Raw genomic sequence first — 23,904 nt, 5'->3', positions numbered from 1 at the left:
TTCTGGTTTCCGTGTCCACTCCACCCTCAATTCCACTGACACTGCTCTACTAGGGCTGGTAAAAATCCAGGTCATCAAATCCAAGAGTCATTATTCAATCCTCCTCTGATAGGCGGTTCACTTGTGTTTGGGGGAATTAAAAGAGAGAATGTCTACCCAGTGCACTAACAGGGGAGCAGCATCATGTGAATTCTGATTATGGAAGGGAGCTCCAAGGAGAAAGCAGTTCTTGGACATGAGAGTCAAGGCTAAGAAGTCCAACCTCACCACCGACCTGGCCAGCTGGATGCTGGGATTTGACCTAAGTAAGGGAGTTGACAGGTTTCCTGACAGGCAAATGTTAACATCCCCATTATACCAAGAAGGAAGCTGAGGCTCAGAAAAAAATTATCAATTGCCCAAAATTACACAAGGAGTGAGGCTCAGAGCTCCTTCTATCACATCGTACTAATAATAGCTACCACTTAACAATAACAAATGCTGTATATCAGGCATATGCTAAGAGCTTTACAGAGCATTACTCAGTTAATCCTCTCCCAAAGTACAGACTAGAATCTCCACCTGACCACTCTACAGTTCTGTTTGGATGTCTAATGAGATGCCCGATCTCAAGGGTGACACATCCAAAAATGAACTTGGAATCTTTTCCCAAAAACCCGCTCCACTTGTAGCTTTCACTATCTCAACTGATGGCAACTTCTTGATACTAGTTGCTCAGCACAAAACACTGGAGTCATTCTTGACTCCTCTTTTTCACACCTCGCATACAACTTCTCAGAAAATCCTGTTGTCTCTACCCTCAAAGTATGGCCGTAATCTGCCCACTTCTCACCACTTCCACTGCCGCTGGCCTGGTCCCAACCACCATCACCTCTCACTTAGGCTTCCTGGGAATCTCCATGCATGTCTCCCTGCTCTTTCTCTCTCACCTCCCTCTCTCCAATAACTGCCCCTCCATTCTATTCTTCTCTAAGCAGTCAGAGTGATCCTTTTAAAACTAAGATCAGGATGCTCCCCTGCTCACAACCCTGCAGTGGCTCCCCATCTCACTCAGACTAAAAGCCAAAGTCCTTACTGTGGCCTAGGAGGTCTTTAATGATCTGCTCCCTGACTCCTATGTAGAGGTCCATCTCTTGCTGCTCCGGGCCTTGCACCTAACACTCCAGCCACCCCATAGCCTCCTCAAGCACACCAGGCCTGCTCCTTAGCTGTGCCCTCTACCTGGAGGCTCTCCCCGTCCCCCAACAATGGCCGCCTCCTTCGCCTCCTTCAAGTCCACTCATATTCTCTGCTACTTTTTCCTTTTTCATAGCACTTATCACCTTCTAACATATTATATAATGTACTCATTTGTCTCTCCCCGTTAGAATGTAAACTCTTCTGGGGCAACGATATTTGTTTTATTAGCAGATATATCCCGAACGCCTAAAAGAGCGTCTGGCACAGATTCAAATTGCTGACACCTTATGACGCTGTCAAGATCAAAGTCCTTTAAAAGGCATTTTGACATCCACTATTATCCCACTGAAATCTGAGAACAGGAATTGCGACCCTTGCGCTGCTCTCCGGCTCCGTGACGCGGCAGCAGCACAGACAGAATTGTTCCTCTTCTCCAAGCGCGAGCCCAAGTTTACTCGGAACTATTTAGCTTGTTTCTCACTGAGTGCGTATCGGACCAAAGTCAAAGAGCACAAACTAAGAGCAGGAAATTGTAGTGCCGTGAGAAGCATCATCAGTAACCAATAGGCACAAAGATCTAGTTCACGTGGTGCGTTTTCAGCCTATCGTGTGCCTAATATTCCCTAACTCGCTCCCTTCCGCTCCCGGCTCTTTCTCTCTCGACAAGATGGCCACACCGACAGTACCGGCGAGTGCTTCTCCCGCCACTCAAGCCCCTTCCCCGGCTGCGGCCCCAGCCCCGGCGTCAGCCCCAGCCCCAGCCTCCCCCTCAGCTCCGGCTGCGCCGCCGGCTCCAGCTCCATCGCCGGCTCCAGCCTCATCCTCAGACCCGGCGGCGGCGGCTGGGACCGCGGCCCCGGGACAGACCCCGGCCTCAGCGCCAGCCCCCGCGCAGACGCCGGCGCAGTCGCTGCCCGGGCCTGCGCTCCCAGGCCCCTTCCCCGGCGGCCGCGTAGTCCGGCTGCACCCCGTCATTTTGGCCTCCATCGTGGACAGCTACGAGCGACGCAACGAGGGCGCTGCCCGAGTCATCGGGACCCTGCTGGGTGAGTGGTCAGGGTAATCGACGTTCTCTTCTATCTCCCACGGCCTTTTGTCTTGCTCACCTCTCTTCCCATTCCCACTGACCTCTTACTGTTTCTCTGTCTCACCTTCCTGCGACTTAACTCCCCAAGGAACTTGAATTTTCCTGCCCGATTGCTGTCACTTTGGGCGACATAGAATACGTAAAGAGTAGTTGGTTATTGAATAAATATCTATAAGTGTGCCGAGTGACGTAGGTTTTATTTTTGATCTTCCCGACAGCATTTCACGTCAGTTGTAATTAGTGCCAGTTCACCGCGAATGAGTTCAGGCGCAGACTAGGAAGTCAAAACCCCTGGCTCCCTAAGCCCAGAGACCACGTTTTCCCCCCTTATCTAGTGACTAAATGTCTTTATTTTCCAGTTGTTTACAAAGAAGTTTCTAACCGGTTGGCAAAGGAGTGGGGCATCTGTAAAAAGATAACCTTCTCAACAAGTAAATTTGTTTGGCAGGATCCCATTTAGGATTTCAGTAGTATTCTGCTTTCCTAAACATCTTAGCCTGATCCTCTGTTCCTTACTAGTTCCTAATGCCGGAGACCCTGTTTCCCCAGTCCGTCTCTAATTCTCTGTTTGGACACAAACGATTGTATTATCTGTTTATGATATTGCTTAACCTTCAGATTGAAGAATAACTTTTTCTCTGTCGAAGTTCCAAATTTGGAGTATACATATCTTAAAGTAATTTGTAAAACTGAGAAGCGCTGAAACGGAATTACTGATATATCTCTTTCTTTGGGGACTGCTGATCTCATCAAATTCATTTTCACTCCATCTTAGTTACAGATTTTAAACACCTTTGTGAATCCACTCCACTCCCATGCATTATTTCTCTTTCTAACTCTTGAACATGTAATAGTCCTTCCAGCTTAGAAGAAAATTGATGTTTTGCAAAAAGGACCAAATTGGTAGGCAGCCTCCACCACATATTAGCCACGTGCCTTGGGACAGATTACCTAAAGTCTAGTTCCTTCAGGGGCTACTTTAGACTTAGTTCTCACAAAGACTAAGTTATTACAGAAAGCATCTAACTGTGCTGGCACACATTAAGTGTAAAACCGCCGTTGGTTGCCATCCTCCACATCAGGCCTATACCAGCCCTAACACATGCGCACATTCTTCCTCTCTTTATCTTTGAGGGTGTAGCATTTTCCAGAAACTTCAAATGATCCATTGTCTTCCAAACATTGCCACGGTTTCTCTCACACCAAGCCTCTGTATTCTGTTTGCCACAAGTGCCTTGCCTGCTCACCCTCATTTAAGTTCCACTCATCTTCCAGGTTCCCCGGATGAGTGTTCAGTATCAGTCCTCCATCCCAGACCCCTGCCCCAACCCTCATTCTTGGTTATTTTTGGTTTTCTTTTTTGTAAGGTAGATCAGCCCTGAGCTAACATCCGATGCCCATCCTCCTCTTTTTGCTGAGGAAGACTGGCCCTGGGCTAACATCCGTGCCCATCTTCCTCTACTTTATATGGGACGCCACCACAGCATGGCTTGACAAGCGGTGCGTCAGTCCACACCCAGGATCCAAACCTGCGAACCCTGGGCCGCTGAAGCGGAGCACGCACGCTTAACCGCTACACCACTGGGCTGACCCCCACCTCACCCCCATTCTTAACCTCTGTGACTGCCCTGCTTTGAGCTTCTGTAACAGATGATTTTTGCATCACTGGCTTGGCACTAGACAAATAATAATTTAGTCTTTCAGCTGTACCCTCAAAGTTTCCAGACTCACTGGAGCTGATTAAAGAAACAGTTCTCCAACCGAGGTTTGTGCTGTGTGCCCCAAATATGCCAGTGACCCTAGTTAGACCAACTGTGATCTAGATGTTTAGATCCTCTTCCAGATTGGGATCACGGTACAGTGCTTGGTGTTATTGAGGCAGTACTTACTGAAGAATGAAGCATAGAGTCTGCTTACCAGGAACTTAACGAAAGCAAAGGAACGCTTACAAAGCATTCCTAGATTTGCTTGCTAAGAACTTAAATTTTCTCAGTTAGACATTAATTCATAAAACATATTTCATTTGGTTAATTGAAGTCACTGATACCTTTTATGTACCATAAAACTGTTAGGTACTTAGAATTCAAAGTTTGATAAAACAAACTCTAACCTTAAACTCAAGATGAAGATATACTCATATGCAGCTAATTAGAACATAATATGATAAATGCTGTAACAGAGGAGTGTCATAGTGGCATGGAAACTCAGAAGACTTAACTTTTTCAGGAGCTTGAAGTGCTCAAGTCTGTTGAATGCTGGTGAGATGTCAAAGAATGTGAATCCATTGGGTTTGGGGACATAGTTTCAGCTAAGCGGGCAAAAACCATAGTGAAGTGGAATTAAGCAGACACTGACAGTTATAGGCAACACTGTGGTCTGTGGTGGAGAGGGAAGCACTTGAAGCCTGGAGTGGGAGGTGCCAGTAGATTAGGAAAAAATGGAGAGGTCGAGGGACTAGTGGTCTTAGTGAGGTCAAGAAACAGATGTAGTGGGAGTAAAGGTATCAGAGCTGGAAGAACAGAAGGTTGTGGTAAGAGACTGACATTGATGTTTAAGGTTCACAGGTAGGTGTTTGGATGATGATAGGGTGAAGGTTTGGACCATGGGACCAGGTGGCTGAAGGGAGGTCCAGGTGAAGCTCCCTAAACTGTGCTCTGAGACGAGGCTACAATGGTCTGTATAGACATTATTAGAATCTTTCCTCTAGCTCTGCAGATTAAATTATAGGGAGAAAGTCTAGAGACTGAAAAATGGAGGTCACAGAGTGAAGATCTGGAGTAGTACTGTTAGTGGGCCAGATAGGCCAGAGGAGACCTTGTGAAGGAAGAGTAGACCCTGTTTGTTGACGGTTAAAGGAAGGAGCTGGAGATCACTCCAGAGTTTCAGTTCCCTGGAGAACCCTGCTTCCTTTGATGCACATGGCTGAAGTGGGAGCTCATGAGTTCAGGTTTTTGTTCATTGACTTTGAGGAGACACTGAAAGCATTTGGAAGGTGGTCGGAGGCTGTTGGGAGCCCGAGGGCTTTATAACACATGGATGATTCTCTCTCACAGGAACCGTTGACAAGCACTCAGTGGAAGTCACCAATTGCTTTTCAGTGCCTCACAACGAGTCGGAAGATGAGGTGAGTGGGAATTTGAGCCGACCCTGTGCAGTCTGTAGCTGTTCATTTGCTAGGCTCTCCTTAAGGCCCCTCCAGCACAATGTATTGTACTTATAACCAGAGCTCCCACAGTTCACAGAGCTTCATTCGTGTGGACATACTTCCCAGGCCTTTTCTGACTGTTGGGGTAGCCTCTTTTCCTTTTTTTCCATTTTTTCTGTGGACTTCTGGCTTCTTAGCTTCCTGTCCTACCTTCCTTCATAGGTGGCTGTTGACATGGAATTTGCTAAGAACATGTATGAATTGCACAAGAAAGTCTCTCCAAATGAGCTCATCCTGGGCTGGTAAGTTGGAGGTGGAGGAAATGGAAGATCTCATTGATGACCAAGGTCTTTTGCCACCAGACTAGATACTGTACTCCCTCTTGGAGACAGATTATTGAAAGTGTATTATCTCAAGGAGCTATGAATTCAGTGTGTTAAGTTCTTGGCGATTCTGATCCTATGAGGCCAAGAATATTTATTTTGAATTGTAGCTTTTACTGAGCAAGTCTTTTTTTGCCTTGCTGGTGACTTGGAATTTTTCAATAACTCTAAGTCAGCCTGTGATTTGATTTGGTATAGTTTTCAGCGTGTTTATTATTTTGGCATTTGAGGTGTCACTGGAGGTATTACTACCATAGGGGTGTCAGGTACCTAGAGGCACCCATGCCACCATCGTGTTTGGTATTGATGTCACAGGTAGACCTGAGTCCACAACTGTGTTCCATTTTCCAGGTACGCAACAGGCCATGACATCACGGAGCACTCTGTGCTGATCCATGAGTACTACAGCCGGGAAGCCCCCAACCCCATTCACCTCACTGTGGACACGAGCCTCCAGAACGGCCGCATGAGCATCAAGGCCTATGTCAGGTGACCAGAGTCATGGGCCACAAGGGCATAAAAGTCTGTCTGGTTCATACCATGCCTGGATGACAGCCCACCTCCACCCCAAGCAGGTTTAATCCTTCACTGTATAGCTCACTGCCTCCTAAGGTAGCCCATTCCTCGCTCTTAGTAGTTAAAGTCATTAGAAAGGTTTTACTCTGAAACAAAATCTGTCCCTGAAATTTCCACTTGCTGATGCTGGTTGTACCCCAGGTTTGTGCCTGTTGCTCTTAAGCAATTTCAAATGGCAGCCCTTTAGGTATTAGAGCAAGCTGTTGTTTTTCATGTCATCTTTTCTAGAGGCTAACTCTTCACAGTTTTTACAGCCAATCCTCACGGTATTCTGGTCATGACCCTTCACCATGTTCACTGCTTTTCAGAGTTACCCTTTAAGTTTGTTGTTATCCTTAGAACTGAGCACAGGAGCCCGGGTAGTACAGATTGAAGGATGACTGTCCTTATTTTAAACACATCTGTTAACCCAGGATTGAGTACAGTTTTGATGACATTAACATTATGGTGTTGACATCTTGAGCTTGCAGGCTGTTAAAATGCCGGTTATTGGGGATGTTGGGAAAGTTTCTAGTGACATGCTGAAGAAAGGGCTGCTAGAGGATTAGAAGGGTTATAGTTTCTGGTTAGGATGAGGGCATTTGTTAGTGTATCTCATACACTGTTTAGCTTTGTGCTGTTTCTGGTTCTGACACTGATGTAACCAGTTAACTATTATGCAGTAAAGTAAAGATGGTGGATGCCAAGTCCTTGTGGGCCAGTTGGTGTACTGCTAAGCTCTAGCCATTGCCTAATTTCTTAGCCTTTCCTGTTATTTCAGACTCCTCAAGATCCAGTTCAAAGTGTATAGTTGACATAGTAAAGGCAGTCACCTTTAGTGAGATTACTTATAGCACCCAATCTAATCTTGGTGGGCGGGAGTCAATTTATTTTTTGAGTGCTGACGAAGGGCTCAGTCTCAGAAAAGACCTATCTGTCTCTTCTTTCTGTGGGGGTGAATATCTAGGCAGCCAGCTCCACAGGGAAATCCAGTGTCCTGTCCTCTCATCACTGAGATCACACAGTGTGTGAAGTAATCCTCTAAAGGGACCAGGCCAAGTCCGAAGCTGAGTGCCCTCTCGCAGGCCAAGGGTTTGGTATGTGGAATGAGCTAAGTGAAGGAAGTAAGTTGCTCCCATGAGACCTCTGGGGTTCAAGTGGTCCCAGTCTTCTCATCTCAGAACCTTGGAAGCCATACTTTTGGTATGACTGCTTTTCAAGCCTGGACTAGACATGGAAACCCTCTCCCAAAGCCATCTGTTTACCTGGACTTCTCTCTCCCCAGCACTTTAATGGGTGTCCCTGGGAGGACCATGGGGGTGATGTTCACACCTCTGACAGTGAAATATGCATATTATGACACAGAACGCATCGGAGGTGAGTAACCTTCCCATACCCTCTTTTGAGGTCTTTGGCATTTTTCAGGGGAAAGGATTGCTGCTGTCTAATAAGGATAGAGGGCCTTGGGTGGGTTAAAGAGGAACCATTGATCTAAGGTTTGTTATGAGTAGAAGTCACAGTCATTCTTCTATATAAATGGGATTCAAGGAATTATTTGTGAAATTGTTAGAGGTGGGAAATTGTCAGCACCAGAGGCTACATGGACATTCATATGAGACCAAAACCAGAGACTAGCATACTAGGTGCGAGAGTTGAGCTCTGTCAGAGGAAGAAAAGCTAATAAGGGCAGAGCAGGGAAGTTCGGGGAAGTTGACCAAGTCCAGAGGGAGGTGGGAGAATTAGCAGGATGGTTAGAGATCGTCTCTTTCCTGGTGGGATGACTGAATTATCTGTGTCTCTTATACTCCGCACCCCACTCCCACAGTTGACCTGATCATGAAGACCTGTTTTAGCCCCAACCGGGTGATCGGACTCTCCAGTGACTTGCAGCAAGTGGGAGGGGCATCAGCTCGCATCCAGGATGCCCTAAGCACGGTCTTGCAGTATGCGGAGGATGTACTGGTGAGGAGGGGGAAAGAAAGGAGGAGGGCTTAGGTCTCCGCCCTGAGATCACTGAGAGATAACGCTGGTGAAATGACAGTCGTTAGTGGTGAGAATTAACTGCCTCACTGAATCTTTGTTTGGTGCTCAGTCTGGAAAGGTGTCAGCCGACAATACTGTGGGCCGCTTCCTGATGAGTCTGGTTAACCAAGTACCCAAGATAGTTCCCGAGGACTTCGAGACCATGCTCAACAGCAACATCAATGTGAGTGCCATCCCCCACCTCAGCACATGCACACAATGTGAAGGGAGTTGGGGGAGGTGGTCTGGAGGGGGCCAGAGGAGACGGGGCTTCACCTTTGGCCCCCTTGCAGTCCAGGTTGGGGGCAAGGAAGAGATAGTACACATGCTCAGAGATTCCCTTCCTTCTCCTTCCCTGATTCCATTGGCGCAGGTACTGCTGATACTACTGTGACTTGTTATCTAGATTCATGGTTGAGAGAAATGCTAAAATTCAGAGGATAACGAAAATGCAACTTTGTATTTTCCCCATCTGAGTTCACAGACCCCTGTATTCTACTCATGGACCTCGTTTAAAGCGCTGTTAATCTATAGGACTTTCAGTAGAGATGAGAAAGTGTTCTCAAGCGTTTCCTTCCTCTCTTCCACCTTCGACTCTTCCTCAGCCTCTCCTAGCTGTCATTTATCCAGGACTGTCCTCACACCCAGTGTCCATCAGAGAGCTGGCCGACACCAGCCTTTCTGCTCCCTTTCCACCCTGCTCCTCACTCACTGTGGCTTCTTTCTCTTCCAGGACCTGCTGATGGTGACCTACCTGGCCAATCTCACACAGTCACAGATTGCCCTCAATGAGAAACTCGTAAACCTGTGAATGGGCCCCAGTCCTAGGACTCAGAATGGAGTGAAGTAGAAATGATTTCTTTGTGGTTGGAGTCACACTGAGTCACCAGCTTGTGACTCTAAATAAACATAGCCTACCTTTTGTAAATGAATTCCATAATATGTGAGTTTACTGCTGGGTAGAAGGGGAAAAACTGTCCTGGAGCTTACAGACAAACCAGGAAGTGAGTAGCTGGGTAGAAGCTGGTTGTGTGTTTGGCATGACTTGTCATCAGGACTTATACCCACAGCCCAAGCCACTTGAGCTTCACCTGAGCTCAGACCAGATAGCCTTCTTAGCACACTGGTTTACAGGGGTGCTTTCTCCCCACTCTTACTGTTTATGATCAGAGCAAACTGGACCTCCAAAACAATTGATTTTTATCCCTTCTCTTCCATAGCATCTTATATGGATGGCAGTGGAAAGAGTTGCCTTATGCACAGTTTGAAGTACCTAGAGAATGTGCTAGTGAGTGAGAGGAGAGGAAAGAAGGGGGTGGATACAGATCTCAGTCCTGGGACCCATAATTACAAGCTGGTGGAAAGACAGCCTTCTCCATGGTGAGGATTAACGGTGCTTTAGCAAATTTTTTGCTTTGGTTTACAGTCTGGAAAGGTGTCCCCTGACAATACCATGAACTGTTTTCTTGGTGGGTCATGTGGTTTTCACAGGAAGTGAAAATGAGAATCCATGGAGGGAAAATAATACTTAATCTGAACCGAAAGAGTAAACGGTGTAGTCAGTGTTTCAAAATACTTGAATAGGTGGATAGAACTGGTTTCCCACTGTGGTCCATCTGTGGCTTAAGTTTTTCCCCATTTTAGTGGGGAAAACAAAAAAGCAAATAATCAGTTGCAAAACAGTAGAAAATGAGTGCTGGGTCTAGCATCTATTGAGCACTTACTGTGTTGGGGGCAGTTCTCATTCTCGTCATGTTACAGAGGTAGCTGGGATTCAGAGAAGTTGAGTATGTTACTTGAGGTTACATAATTAGTAACCATAAGTGATGAAATGGGATTTGAATCCAGGTCTGGTTTTTATTCTCTGTGTAGCCCTCTGCTTCATAGTTTAGTGGCCCAGTGAAATAATTACTCTCATAGGGCAAAAATATGACATAACAGGAGCATATCATAAGGATTGACCAGCTCTGTCAGAGGGAGCCAGGGAAGATTCTACCCAGGACGTGATATCTAAGCTGGTGTTTCGTTTTGTTTTTTTTTTACTAGGAAATCAGGAAGGGGTGGTCAGGGCAGAGGAAACACATGTAAAAAAAAGCAGAGAAATGTAAAAAAGCTTCACCTGTTCAGAAGCTAAGGTGGCACATGTAGCCAGACCACCAGGGCACACAGTCTGTGGAGGTGGATTTTTATCCTGGAAGTTGTGGGAAGGCACTGGATAATTTTAAGCAGATTTAATCAGATTTGGATTTCAGGAAGATCACCTGATAGTAGTGTAGAGGAAGGATGGAAAGGGAGAGAAATAGAAGGCAGGAAGACGAGTCAGAGGGCCACTGTGATTGTTCAGGGGAGACATGATGAGAGCCCACACCAAGGCAGTGGCAGTGGGGATAGTGATGAAGACTCAGATTCAAGAGGCTCTTAACAGTCACACATCACTAGGGGATTTTGTCATTGTGTGACATCATGGAGTGTACTTACACAAACCTGGACTGTATGGTTGCTATTATGGGACCACCATCATACATGCGCTCCGTCATTGACCGAACGTTGTTATGTGGTGCATGACCATATAAGGCAGATTCAGGAGACTTGAGACTGGTCGAAGCTTGGATGGTGAGAGATGGGAGGAATCTAAGATGTTGCCTGGTTTCTGATACAGGTGATTGGAGGCGTGGTGGTATGTGGAAACTGGCTGCTCTAGAATGGTGGAATCTTAGAGGATGCAGATGTGTCCAGAGTTACAGTTAGAGGGGTAGGTTGGGACCAAATGGTGAAGTCTTAAATGCAACTAAATAATTGTGACTTACTTGGTAAATGATGAGGCTGCACCAAATCTTTTGAGGAAAGGCTGAAGAGTTCAGGTTATCCATTTGATCATGTAATACAAATGCCAAGCAACATGCTAAGCAAGAAGTCATGGTGCCTGCTTAGAATCTACTGGAAGGAACAGATAAGAGCTCATTATATTGAGAATCACAAGGTGTTGGAGGTCCTGGAAGGGTTCCAGTTGGGAAAGGAAATCTAAGCTGGACTTCAAGAATGAGGAAGAGAAAGACTGAAAAAGAAAGAGGAAAATAGAGCATTTTAGGCACAGAAAATAGTGTGTGCCGAAGCCCAGAGAAAGACAGTGTCAATGCTGCAGCTCCATCCTTGCTGACTCCTGGCTAGGGAGGTGTTAGTAAGGAAAGGACGCTCCTCTCTGCCTAGGTTGACTCAAAAAGGATGACTGTATTTTTTTTTTTTTTTTTTTTTTTTGGCAGCCTTTGCTTATGTGCACAAGTTTGTTTTTACTGTGAATGTGTGTGTGTTCACGCATTCTCTTTGTATGTGATTGTGCATATGCTAAGAATATTTCAGAATGTGTCTGGGAGGTACATTCTATGTTGCTTGCATTCCATGACACCACAGTCCCCTGATTTTCTCTCAGCTCTTTTAACCGCTTCTTTTCTGTGCTTTTTCCTGGTCCTTCCTCCTCTGACCCTCCCTCAAGGTTTTATTACTCAGGGTTCTGTCCTGGGTACTCTGCCTGGAAGATTTCATGAAACCTGTGACTGGGATTACTGCCTTTGTGTTACAGATGCCCAATCTCTAGCTCTAGCTCTGGTCCATATTCGGAACTGGTTTCCTGACTCCACACTAGTTAAATGAACACCAGATATCTCACCTGGATGTCTCAAAAGCAGCTTAAATTCAGCGTGTTCCATATTGAACTGATGGTCTCTTCCTCCCCAACAAATAACCTCCTGAATTTCCTTCCTCGAGTGATGACCCAACCATGTCCCCAGTTGTCAAAGCCAGAAACCTTGGGTGAATCCTCGATTCTCCCCTCCGCCATTGTGTCTCAGCTAGTTTACTACAGCTCTGCCTTCAGTCTTGCCCTCTGTGATATTGTGATATAAGAAATAATATTTTCATCTTCATCCCTATTCCTGGCACACAGCTCTTAAAACCTTTGGAATTTCCTAAGTGATAAGAGTCATAAAGGTGTAAAAAGAGTCCTGTTATTCCTGACAAACCCCTTTCAACCCCAGCTGAGTTTATGGTAATGTGATTTTCAGAAAGTACCTAGATAACCAGACTTGTTGCCAGGGAAACCGACTGTGATTGGAGGTTGGAACTTTCAGCTCCTGGAGGGAAGAGGGGTTCTAGGTTGAATCAGTCACCAATGGCCAATGATTTAATCAATCGTGCCTAATGAAGCCTCCATAAAAACCCAAAAGGACAAGGCTTGGAGAGCTGGGATGGTGAACAAGAATGCATCCGGGAAAAAGGAGCATGCGAGGAAGGTGGTGCATCCCAAACTCCACAGGGACAGAAGCTCCTGTGCTCTTCTGTGTTCTCTTCTGCCCTTCCAGAGCTCACCCTATGTATCTCGTCATCTGGCTGTTCGTTCGTATCCTTTAATATCCTTTGTAATAAATCAGTAATGGTAAGTAAACTTTTCCTGAGTTCTGTGAGGCACTCTAGCAAATTGATTAACTAAAGGAAGGGGTCATGGGAACCTCTGATTTATAGCTGGTCAGTCAGAAGCAGAGGTGACAACCTGGATTTGCAACTGGCATCCGAAGGGGGGAGATACGGGAGGAGGCAGTCTTGTGGTACTGAGTCCTTAACCTTGGGATCTGACGCTATCTCCAGGTAGGTAGTGTCAGAATGGAGTTAAATTATAGGACACTCAGCTGGTGTCTGAGAATTGCTTGGTGTGGGGACATCCCCTGCGCATCTGGTGCAGAAGTGTTTGATGTGAGTGGTAAGTGTAGAGAGAACAGTTTCCCTATTCACCCTGTTCAATCCATTCTCCTCACAGCAGCCATACTGCTTTTGTAAATCTGACCAGGACATACCTCAGATGAAGTCTCTGCAAGTGTCCCATTGCCCAGAAGAAAGTCCACACTTAGCACAACCTGTAAGGCTCATCATAACCTTGGCCTGACTCTCCAGCTCCATCCCTTACACTCCCAGCCTGGGCTCCCTTTGCACGTGCTCTGCCTAGAACATATGTCCCTTTATCTGGCTTCTCATCTTCAAGGTTTTAGTCTAGATGCTGCCTCCTCTTGGGAGGTGCCCCTATTCCATGATCCCATGACATTCTCCTACCTTAGCCTTTCTCTCACCATTTGGGACTTGTCTGTTTACAAGCTCTATGAGGGCAAAGACTGTCTATCCTGTTGACTGTTACATTCCTAGATCCGAGAGCCGACCCAGACACAGAATAGGCTCTCAATAAATGATACATGAATAAATGGATGGATGGCTTGCAGGACAATTACCATGAGGCACTCGGGATGTGGTAAGTTCATCAGGAGTCATCGGGATCCTTTGGAGAGGGCCTGGAGGGAGGGAGCAACCAGACATTAGGTTATTGGTTTTACTCGTTTATTCTGCAAATGTTTAGTGATGCTTAGTATGTGCCATACATGGTGTTGGGCACTAGGGATATAGAAGGGATGAACCGTGCTCCCTGCCCTCTGGGTTTCAGTCTTACGTGGGAAACAACTATAACAAAATGGAATAATTGCTCTAAAAGAGACAGGAACGAGTCTTGGGAAGACACAGTAGAGGACATGCTTAAATTTGCGTGAAGGTCAGAGGGAAATTCAATCTTGAAAGACATTGGGAATTGACTAGGCACAAAAGAGGAGAAAGAACTTAAAGGGTGAAGATCAAAATATTGCTCTTAATTTTACAATGGCACATATAGAGTGAGCTGTGTTTTCCAAGGGTATAACAGACTGGAGGTCAAAATAAGGTTGCAATAACAGCCACAACACAGTATTTCTGTTGCCCTGCTCCTACCTTTGTCGGGACACCTGCTTCCTCAGATCCTCCCAAAAGTCATCTGGGTGTCTCACAAGTTCTGTGAACCTGGAGTCAATTTTGTATTTTGAAATTTTAACTAAATTTTATAAAATAATTTGTTTAACTAAAGATTATAAAATCATTGTCCGTGTCATTAAATCTTCAAAAAGCTTATTTTGGATAGTTTCATAAGTTTCTATTACATGGACAAACTGTAGTTTATTTAAACAATTTTTTAGTGTTAGACGTGTTGTTTCCAGTTTTGTGCTAATATATAATTCCATGGTGAACAACTGTGTGTAGATAGAAATGTCTGAGTTGCTATTTTTTTAGGGTAATCTCTGTCCCCTACTCTGTCACACGTTGTCACCTGGGTAACCCACACAGTGCTGCCCAGCCTCTGCATGTGAAGGAGACCATTGTGAAAGTGCATTTCCAGCTTCTGCTTGACCTCTCTCCACTGTGGAGGGAGGGAGTGGGAAGCTGAGAGGGGTCCAGAGAATACATGATCCCACCTCTGTCTTCTGTGAGTCCATAAATGCCATAAACCTCCTCCATCAGCCCAAGCCAGGTCCCTGTGAAAATTAACAATCAAACTAGCTTTGGAGAGCAAGGGGGATTCTAGGGATGTGGATACCTGAATGTGGCTCCCTTTTCCTAACTCTAACCTGTCTACTTATGAGCCTGTGGGCTCCTTGGGTGCAAGAGAGGCCTTGGGCTCTGCTGGAGTCCTCAGAGAGAGAATTACTTCAGGGCTTTGTCCGTGGTGGGCTGGGAGAGAGCTAGGAGGCCAGTACAAAAAGGTCTCTAGAAGGGACCAGAAAGCTCTGGATCCTGTGGAGAACGAGGCCCACAGCGATCTGTGGACCCTTGAGGGAAGCGAGTGTGGAGTCTTCCTGGATTCTTGCCCTGGCCAAGGATTGAACGGGTAAAATGAGTCTTCCCACTCCCTGAGGCACTCCCGTGTGAGATGGGATTGGTGTCTTGCTCAGTTCTGTCTGGCGCATCCTATATGGAGAGACCATTTCATCTTCCAACACCCACGGAACTGTCAACAGCCAGATTCAGCCCCAACAAGCCTCGCTCAGTCATTGAAGAATCAAGGAATCCATTCTTACTGCAAATTTACTTTGCACTGCCTATAACTGACATGGGGTTCTGAGCATGTCTGATGAAGAAATTAGCATTTCTCCCACATGCTAGTCATGGTCAGTATTTCTAGGAGTGTTCAAATAGGGCCCAATTGCTGGAACTGAGTTGCTTCTCATTTTAATGTCCAGGAATCCATGCATGCTCAGTAACACAAGTCCTTACGGGGCTAACAAAAGTCCAGTTGTCCCCATTTTCCCCAGTGATGTCTCCCAGAAAGGAAAACAGTTGCGTTTGGTGATGATCTAGGCCATGATTAGGCCTGTTCCCTGATGGTCTGTCTGATCCATCCTGGTCTATCTTCTGCCTCGTTGGGGTTGCCAGCCCTGTGCTTATGTTTCCGTCCCATGATGGTCATCAGTTTTATAATGGTCTCTTGTCTCACAGTGTTTGTCCTTCTGTTGATGGTAATGGGCCACTAGACCCTTAAAGGAGCGCTGCTTTATGCCTGAGGCTTTCTGAGTCATGACCACTAGAGGGCTCCCTTGCACCTCTTAAAGGCCATTGGTTGCCAGTTGCATTCACTGTTTCTGAGCAGTTTTCCAAGGGCCTGGTACAGAAAAAGCACCTTCGGCTTTGGAGAGGCTAGGATGGTGCAAAATGAGTGACCAGAGCTTCTGGAGATGCTTCTGGTGGTCACCTTTGAGCCACAGAGTGATGACACTGAAGATCTTACTCTATCCCCACCCCAAAATCACTCCAAATGAACACATACTCATTTTCAAAGCACAGTTTGGAATCATAGTTTTAAGTAAACCTAGGGCCCGCTCCCCTTCCAATCAGATTATAATCTACAAGCCCACCTTTACAAAAATCCTGGAGCTAACACTTCTCAGGAGGGACCCAGGCCCAGTTCCTGACGACCAAGATTTCTGGGGCTTTCCATCCAGGGAAGGAGTGGTGCCAGAGCTAGTATGTAGTCCTGGGGCCCCTATAAGAGAACACAGCCTTTCCACATGGTACTAGAGTTTTGGGCAGATGAGTGAGGGACCCTCACTAAACTGGACGTTGGTAGGAGATGGTACAAGGCGGGAACACGTCCAGACAGTCTTAGGTAAGACTGCTCAGGTGATTGGGGTGCAAGAGATGGACTGAGGTAAGCATTAGCTGAGAATGGAAACCCCGGTTTTAGACCTTAAAAATTCAGCGGGAGGGGCAACATACTTAGTTTGGGTCCCCTGAAAGCAGAACATGTGACAGGACTTGGGGGAAGGCAGTTTATGTGGAAGATGATCTGTATTAGATTCCCAGGGTTGCCATAAACTTGGTGTCTTATAACAACAGAAATTTATTCTGTCAGTTCTGGAGGCTGGAAGTCTGAAATCAAGGTGTTCTCAGGGCCATGCTCCTTCCAAAGCCTCTAGAGGAGGATCCTTCCTTGCCTTTTCCAGCTTCCAGTGGCCCCAGGTGTTCTTTGGCTTGCAGCTGCAGCACTTCAATCTCCGCCTCTATCACATGGCATTCTCCTTGTGTGTCTGTGTCCAAATTTCCCACTTTTTATGAGGACACTACTTATACTGGATTAGGGCCCACCCTAATGACCTCACCTTAACTTGCTTACAACTACAAAGACCCTATTTCCAAATAAGTTCACATTCACAGGGCTTAGGACTTGTCATGTTTTAGGGGGACACGATTAACCAACAATATGATTCAAGAAGCAGAAGTGACTGGAGATAAGGAAGGGAGGAAAACCAGTACAATCTAAGGTATTAGGCTGGTTAGCTCTATTCCACTGAGAACCCTCTGAGGAACTGTAAAACAACCCTCATAATTCTCCTACCGAAAGACTTGAAGGCTGGGACATTTAACCAGTTCTCCCATTAGTTGAAGAATTTCTTAGGTTAACTTCCTCATACCTACAGGCTGCATCTACAGGTAGGCTGAGCAGCCTTCCCTAGGTAATTAGGAGAGCTTGAGAGGGGATGTGAGCAGGGTGCATGGAGCTGTCCATCACAGCTGTGCTGAAGTTGAGGAGGCCACACGTTATGGCACAGGGCACCAAAAGTGTCTGTGAAGGTAAAGGTACAGACACTTTCCTCAGATCTGCTTATGCACTCTGTCACTGACTGTTTAAGGCAGTGGTTAGCTGCAAGCTCTTTTTTTTTTTTTTTTTAAAGAAAGGATTTTCAACAGGAAGATTAGTGGAAAACTATAGTTGCCCTGATGCAGCTGCTCCTAAGCCACAAATAATACTCATCATCTGCTTCCTCCACAACCCAGACACCAAAGCTGGTCTGGATTGCTCATCCTGAGGGTCGGAGCCCTTGGCCCCTTTGCTGTTGTCAGGCTTTGTTGGCTGTGATTGCCTACTCGCTGTCATCACTGGGCCTGAAAGCACCAAGACATACTGGGCACCCAAGTTCCAGATGAGTCCTCCCTGATCCCATTATGCAGCAGTATCCTTAGTTCCTCTAAACAGTCAGGGATGATTGCTCCCTCCAATATAACTCTCTTTTTACCTGATGGTCCACTGGCGTGAGGAGCCCAAAGTGAAACACTTCCCGTTTTAACCAGTGGAAGATGTCCCCCTGAAAATCAGGACCTCTGATCCAAAAGAGCCAGGCACAGAAATGGGAAACAGTTTCCGCAAGGAGCTAACCAGATGATGATGCAAGGGGCCAATCCTGTTTTCACCCCTTGGTTACGTAGCCGTGTGTTCTAACTCCTGGGAACACAGCATTATATATCAGCTGAGAATCTAATGCAAATACTACATGCTGGGGGACCGTGACCTAATCCACAGGGTGTCATCTCAAAGCTGGCTCCTTGGTAAGCCTTTAAAAGGGTATTCCCACTTTCTACCCTTTGCTTCCAGGGAAATATATGGTAAGACCCTTTGTTTTACAAAACCATTATCACACATCCTTTACCGTAAAATACATCCTTCAGCTGACACTTCATATACAGGATCCCAGGTTGATCACTCTATAAGCCATTGGAGAAGCACTACAGGCATGGAAGGTAAATCCATATTCAGAAAAGCTTTCAGTTGCAGTAAGGACACACTGCTACCCTGTCCAGGGTGGAGGGATTCTGATGTAATCAACTTACTATCAAGTGCTGGGGCAGTCTCATCAAGGAATGACACCATAATGAGGATCCAGCCTTTGTGACTGCAGACTGAGCATTCAGCAGCTGCAGTAAGTAAATCAGCCTTGGTGAGAGGGAGCCTGTTATTGGGCCTATGCAGGGCGTCTCTGCCGCATTCCCACTCCATTCTGGGCCCAAGCACTTAGTTGGTTGAGGACAGAAACCAACTGATACCCACAGACAAGTCATTCTGTGTACCTGGTTATTGAATGCCTCCTCCGCAGCAGAGGCTTTCTCATGAGCATTGACGTGAAACTCAAAGATCTGCATAATCTGACACCTCTCCTATTACTCCATCCACATGCCTTTTCCCCAGATTTCCGTCTCCAATATTCCAATCTTGCTTTCAGGCCTCAGACTAACCAAATGAGTTACTCTCCACTGCCCCGAAGTCCAAGTGTATTCTTGCCTTAGGCCATGCCTCCCTACATGCAAAGTTAATGGCCAAGTGTACTGCCCACTGGGAGTGCTTCCCTCACCACTCACCTTTAGGACTTTTCCTGAGTGGGTGTCTAGTACAGCTGCAATTCATTTTTGGTTCATACCATTGTATCAAGCCAACCCATCCATATTCCAGGCTCAAATTTTTTTCCTCCTACACAGCTCACAATGCATGAATGTTAGCTGAGGGAGCAGGTTGGTGCCATAGGGGTATATGACACGGAGTCTAAATCACCTTCTCATGCAGCTGACTTGTACCTTCTGTACCTGTCTAGACCCCAGCCCAAATGCACCATTGTTATCATACAATGAATTGCCCATTTAAGACCGGTGAACTGGTGAACATAAATCACCCAGTTTACGACTGGGCCAACTTATGACTGGTGGCCCAGATTACAATGGGCATTTCTAGTCATATTGTGTCTTTATGTCCCACTATCAGGTATTCACAGGCTCTACTTGGGCCCCATAGCACACCATGAGCTGCTTTTTGAAATATGAGTAGTTCTGTGCTGCAGAAGGCATGGCTTAGCTCTCAAACCTAAAAGATCTCCTAATGGAACTTTCCACAGACTCCACACAGTGTTCTTATCTAACACAGAGACCTCCAGCACTAGTGGGCTGTCAGGTCATAGAACCCAAGAGTCAGGACAGCTGGCACCTCAGCTTGGACCTGCTGAAGATGCCTTTCTTGCTTTAGTCCACATTTAGACATGAAATAGATAGTGAGTTCTCTGGTCTCATGTGACAAATCTATTCCAACATACTACCTCCCAGAGCCTCCTGATGCTCAATAAACTGCCAAGGTAGTTCTTTCTTAGGCGGGGTTCCCCAGAAGCAGACTCTGAAATGAATACTCATGTACAAGTGATTTATTAAGGGAGTGCCCCAGTGGTGTGATGGTAAATGATGAATAACTGGTTCTTTGGAAAGAAAATAAAGCCTTGATTTAATCAGCATTTTCTAATTTTCGTGAATACTCCATGGTGGAAGCTCCCACCAGCGTGACACTTCAGAACATGGACGTGGGAAGAGATGCTAACAATCGGCTCTCAGTACTAGCCAGCTCCAGCACACCACTGAAATGCTGCTATGGGAGATAAGGAAAGGAGTAGGTCCCAGGAGGACAAGAAATAGGAGGAAGTGAAGCAAGAGTGTGATCTCAGACACTGTCCCACAGAAGTTAGGGTCACCTGATCCTACAGAGAGACTCCGGAGTACAAGTTACACCTCAGTGTTGTATGTGCCCAAGGCAAGGATGCTGCTCTTTCACACTCCTGCACCTGTCAGGTGTTAGGCGAGGGCCATCCATGGTGGAAGTAATCCTAGCTATCTATGGCTCTCTCTGTGGATGAGCAAAGTGGCTCCAGCAGTGTGAAGGCAGTCCTCTGAACAAGAGGGGCAGGTGTTGGGTTTTAGAAGTAAGCTAAAGCTATTCGTGAAAGTGGAAGGTAGGCAGGACACACGTAAGAACAGTGAAAAGGGATCCAACAGGATCTGAGTGAAGCACCAACATTGTCTACTACACCACCTCACCTACTGCAGGCTAGCACCATATCCAAGCTTCAGGTGACAATCGCAAATGTATTAGACCAGCTCCAAGTGCCCTTGCCAGAGTATTCAATCCTGAATCATGGGAGAGTGCTCCCAGGTCAATAAGCTCTGCCCTGTCTAACCCTATCGTTCCCTCTCCCCACCCACCCCACTCCCAGCCCAGCATCCTCAAGATCCGCCTCCTCATTTGTTTTCCCTGTTCCTCCTACTATGTATCAGACAGGGTTCAAGCGGAGAAGCAGAACCCTCTCTCCAAAAGAGAACACAGTCCTTGTTTGTCTTTGGGTGATGTCCCTTCTAGCTGAGTCACACTCCCCTTTTGATAGCATGTAGCTGAAATACTGAGATGAAAGTTTAATTACTGTTTACATACCTTGTATTAGATGGTAAGGGAATGGGAGAGGAGAAAGAAAAATATTGCCTAATATATACACAAACATATTCACATCAGGGGGACGAGAGCTCTTTCTACTGGCAAAGGAGGCTCAGCATAATTTAGGGGTTCAAGGCCCCCAGCTTCATCAAAATCTGCTCATGTGTCCTCTTCCCAATTTTCAGGGTCCCACCCCTCCCCAGTCTCTCTAATGAGATTCTGGGAGGTTGAGAATATAATTTCCATTGTAATTCAACCACCCAGAGGATTAGTTTTTGGATTTGGATTTGGTTTTCAGAAATCTTGGCCCCGAAGCTACCATAGATAACAGTTTCTTTCAGAGCAACTATACAAGCTTTTATATCCCTTACCAGGGAGAAGACCTTGAGCTAGGACTTTAAAGCCCTGAGCTTATCATTTTTTCCCAGGTTCTCCACCTGCATATAGAAGCTAACAATAAACCCCATTATTCTCTTTATTGTCACTAAAGTGTTCTATGACAGCAACTACCTGATCATTCAAAGCCTTGCCTTCTACAGGCATTTAATGACAAATGTCTACAGATGATCATTTAAGTAGCTATTTTGCTCCTGCATGCCATGTTCTACCAATGTCCCCATTTACCTCTGGAAATAGGGTTATTAATAATTTTAAATCTAATTATATCCAATTCTGGGCAACCTAGAATCAATTCAGACAACCCATCCTTAAGTTCTGGTCCTCTGGAAGCAACTCCCATACCATTTTGATTCAGTCAGGGGTCAATCAGAGACGCAGAACCACTATGAGTGATGTGGAGCAAGGGTTTACTGTGTGAGCTAGAGCTTACGAAATCGCAGGAGCTGGGGGAACAGTCCTGAAGAAGCTGAAGAGAGAGACTTGGCAGGAGCTGGAGGAGCTGCCCACTTGGGGTGGCCTCATGCCATCACAGCAGATCAGCAACAGCACGTGTGAGCTGCCACAGTACCAGACCCTGCACAGGCCTTCAGAGCATGCGTGTGCATGCGCATGCACATGTACACATACTCATGCACACACACACACATGCACACACAGGCTGCTGCCTCACTTCTACCTTCCAAATCTCACACAAACTGTCTCCTGGGGCCACTGGTAACACAGAACCATTCAAGGAGGTATACTCTGGAAAACATAGTTCCAGCGTAGCTAATTTGATACACTGCACAGCTACCACGTGCATAATGGCCAGATCCTCTTTGGAAGGTTGAACCAGGAAGCAAGAGGGAGAGAGTGGAAAGAGTGATGCAAGAAAATGACGGGGAAATAAAAAGGGTGCCTTACTGAGCTAGTTATCTCTGGGGCATCTGGGGCTCACTCCTGTAAGGACCCCATGAAGAGCCATGGAGAAAGGCCAACCACCACTTCCCCACTGACTGGGGGTTTGTCCTGAGGTAACTCTCTACTTCCAGGCAGCACCTGTGCCTGTCCATGTATAGAGTTTCCTTCAAAGAAATTCCTGAGCCAGAAAAGCAGAAACGTGACAGGTTCTTTAGGTGGGATGCTGGTAATATCCATAGAATTCTCCAGGACAGCTGTGCTGAAATCTGGTGGAACTAGGGAAGGGGCAGCCAGCCCTGGTGGTCTAGTGGTTAAGATTCGGTGCTCTCTCCACCACAGCCGGGGTTCATTTCCTGGTCAGAGATCCACACTGCACATCTGTCAGTTGTCCTACTGTGGCGGCTGTGTGTTGCTGTGATGCTGCAAGCTATGCCACCGGTATTTCAAATACCAGCAGAGTCCGCCATTGTTGACAGATTTCAGTAGAGCTTCCAGACTAGATAGACTAGAAAGAAGGACCTGGCCACCCACTTCTGAGAAAATTGGCCATGAAAACCCTATTAATAGCAGTGGAGCCTTGTCTGGTAGAATACTAGAAGGTGCGAGATGGCGCAAAAAGACCAGGCAGATTTCTGTTCTGCTGTACACAAGGTCGCTAGGAGTTGGAATTGACTTGATGGCACTAACAACAACAAAGGGGAGGGGCACAAGGCACCATGAGCATTTGCTACAGAGGGCTTAAGAGCATTTACTTTCATAGCAACCCAGGTATCACTCACACCTGATGAGGAAGAAACCTGCACAAGGCCCCAGAGAGACTTGGAGACAAAGGCAAGATCTGAACACAGGGTTCCTCAGCCCAGACTAGAAGGTGCCTTCTGAAGGTCTGCAATCTAAAGCATGTGTTTACCAAGGGGAGAGGGATTAAGTGACACACTTTTTGAACAACAGAAGTGGTGATTTCAGGATTCTGTTTACCCTTAGTTCTGCCCGGGTAAGTAGAGTTTGCTAAGGTCCTGGGCCAGGAGCTAGCACCTTCAGCTGTGGTGGGACCAGGCACAGTGCCCTGGGGCTGACCAAAGCTACTGGTGGTGCCTCCACTGGCCACTTTTGAGCCACAAAAGATACGTCCTAGAACCCCACCCCCCCCCAAGGCAGTGGTGACACAAAGAGGTCTTTGCACATCAGCATTTCTTCAGGGGAACGCACAGGTTCTCTCCTCCACTGCAGTGCCCCTCTTGGGCCCATTCCAAACTCCACTGGAAATCACATTTAAATCTGAAATTCAACCAGTAGAATCTTTTTAGTGGGAACAGCCAGTCTACTGATGTTGCTAAACTACTAAGTTGGGGTCTAACCCAAGCTGTGACTCTTAGCCCAGCTCCGAAGGCAGTCTCCAGAGAAGTGTCGCATACCTTCTACAAGCTGTAGGGAGAAGGACTGCTTTAGAGGTACGATACTACTTTATAGATGTGAGTTCTAATGAGGGCAAGCTCATCTCCTTAAGACCCATGGCCAATAAGGCAATCTAGTTGGCTGGTCTGAACCCAAGGGAGAGACCAGAGGCCAGTGACAAGGCCTCTGGGTCTGATTCTGCCCCCAAACTGTGGGCCACTTAAGGGAGGAGTCCATGTCACACTTTCAGTGTCCAACCCAAGTCTGGCAAATCAGACTGTGTCAGCACTTTGCTTAAAATCCTTCTATGGCTTCCTGTGGCTTCTAGGATAGAGACCTGCCTCTTCATATCCTTCAAGGGCCTCTATCACTTAACTCCTGACCTCTACTTCAGCTGCATTTCCCTCCACCACCATCCGTGGTCCATGGA

The 23,904-nt window shown here is 46.5% G+C and overlaps 1 protein-coding gene across 1 annotated transcript; it reads left to right on the top strand.

Annotated features, from left to right (window-relative positions):
* Window positions 1-1,831: 1,831 nt before the first annotated feature.
* On the top strand, window positions 1,832-9,303 carry EIF3F (eukaryotic translation initiation factor 3 subunit F). The gene is made up of 8 exons (XM_004418397.3): window positions 1,832-2,225; window positions 5,320-5,390; window positions 5,634-5,713; window positions 6,146-6,283; window positions 7,635-7,726; window positions 8,175-8,311; window positions 8,442-8,555; window positions 9,105-9,303. Exons 1-8 carry the CDS (start codon window positions 1,847-1,849, stop codon window positions 9,180-9,182), a joined length of 1,089 nt encoding a protein of 362 aa, XP_004418454.1. The 5' UTR covers window positions 1,832-1,846; the 3' UTR covers window positions 9,183-9,303.
* The last annotated feature ends 14,601 nt before the right edge of the window (window positions 9,304-23,904 follow it).

The sequence above is a fragment of the Ceratotherium simum genome, chromosome 7 (genome assembly GCF_057802395.1).
Source record: "Ceratotherium simum simum isolate JZ-2026a chromosome 7, ASM5780239v1, whole genome shotgun sequence".
Lineage (NCBI taxonomy): Eukaryota > Metazoa > Chordata > Mammalia > Perissodactyla > Rhinocerotidae > Ceratotherium > Ceratotherium simum.
Note: the sequence above shows the minus strand (reverse complement) of the source record. Positions and strands in the feature narration are given on the sequence as shown.

Coding starts and splice junctions, on each gene's coding strand:
- EIF3F (XM_004418397.3), top strand. CDS start 1,847: ATGGCCACACCGACAGTACCGGCGAGTGCTTCTCCCGCCACTCAAGCC. Junction 7,727..8,174: donor TGACACAGAACGCATCGGAG/GTGAGTAACCTT, acceptor CCACTCCCACAG/TTGACCTGATCATGAAGACC. Junction 8,556..9,104: donor TGCTCAACAGCAACATCAAT/GTGAGTGCCATC, acceptor TTTCTCTTCCAG/GACCTGCTGATGGTGACCTA.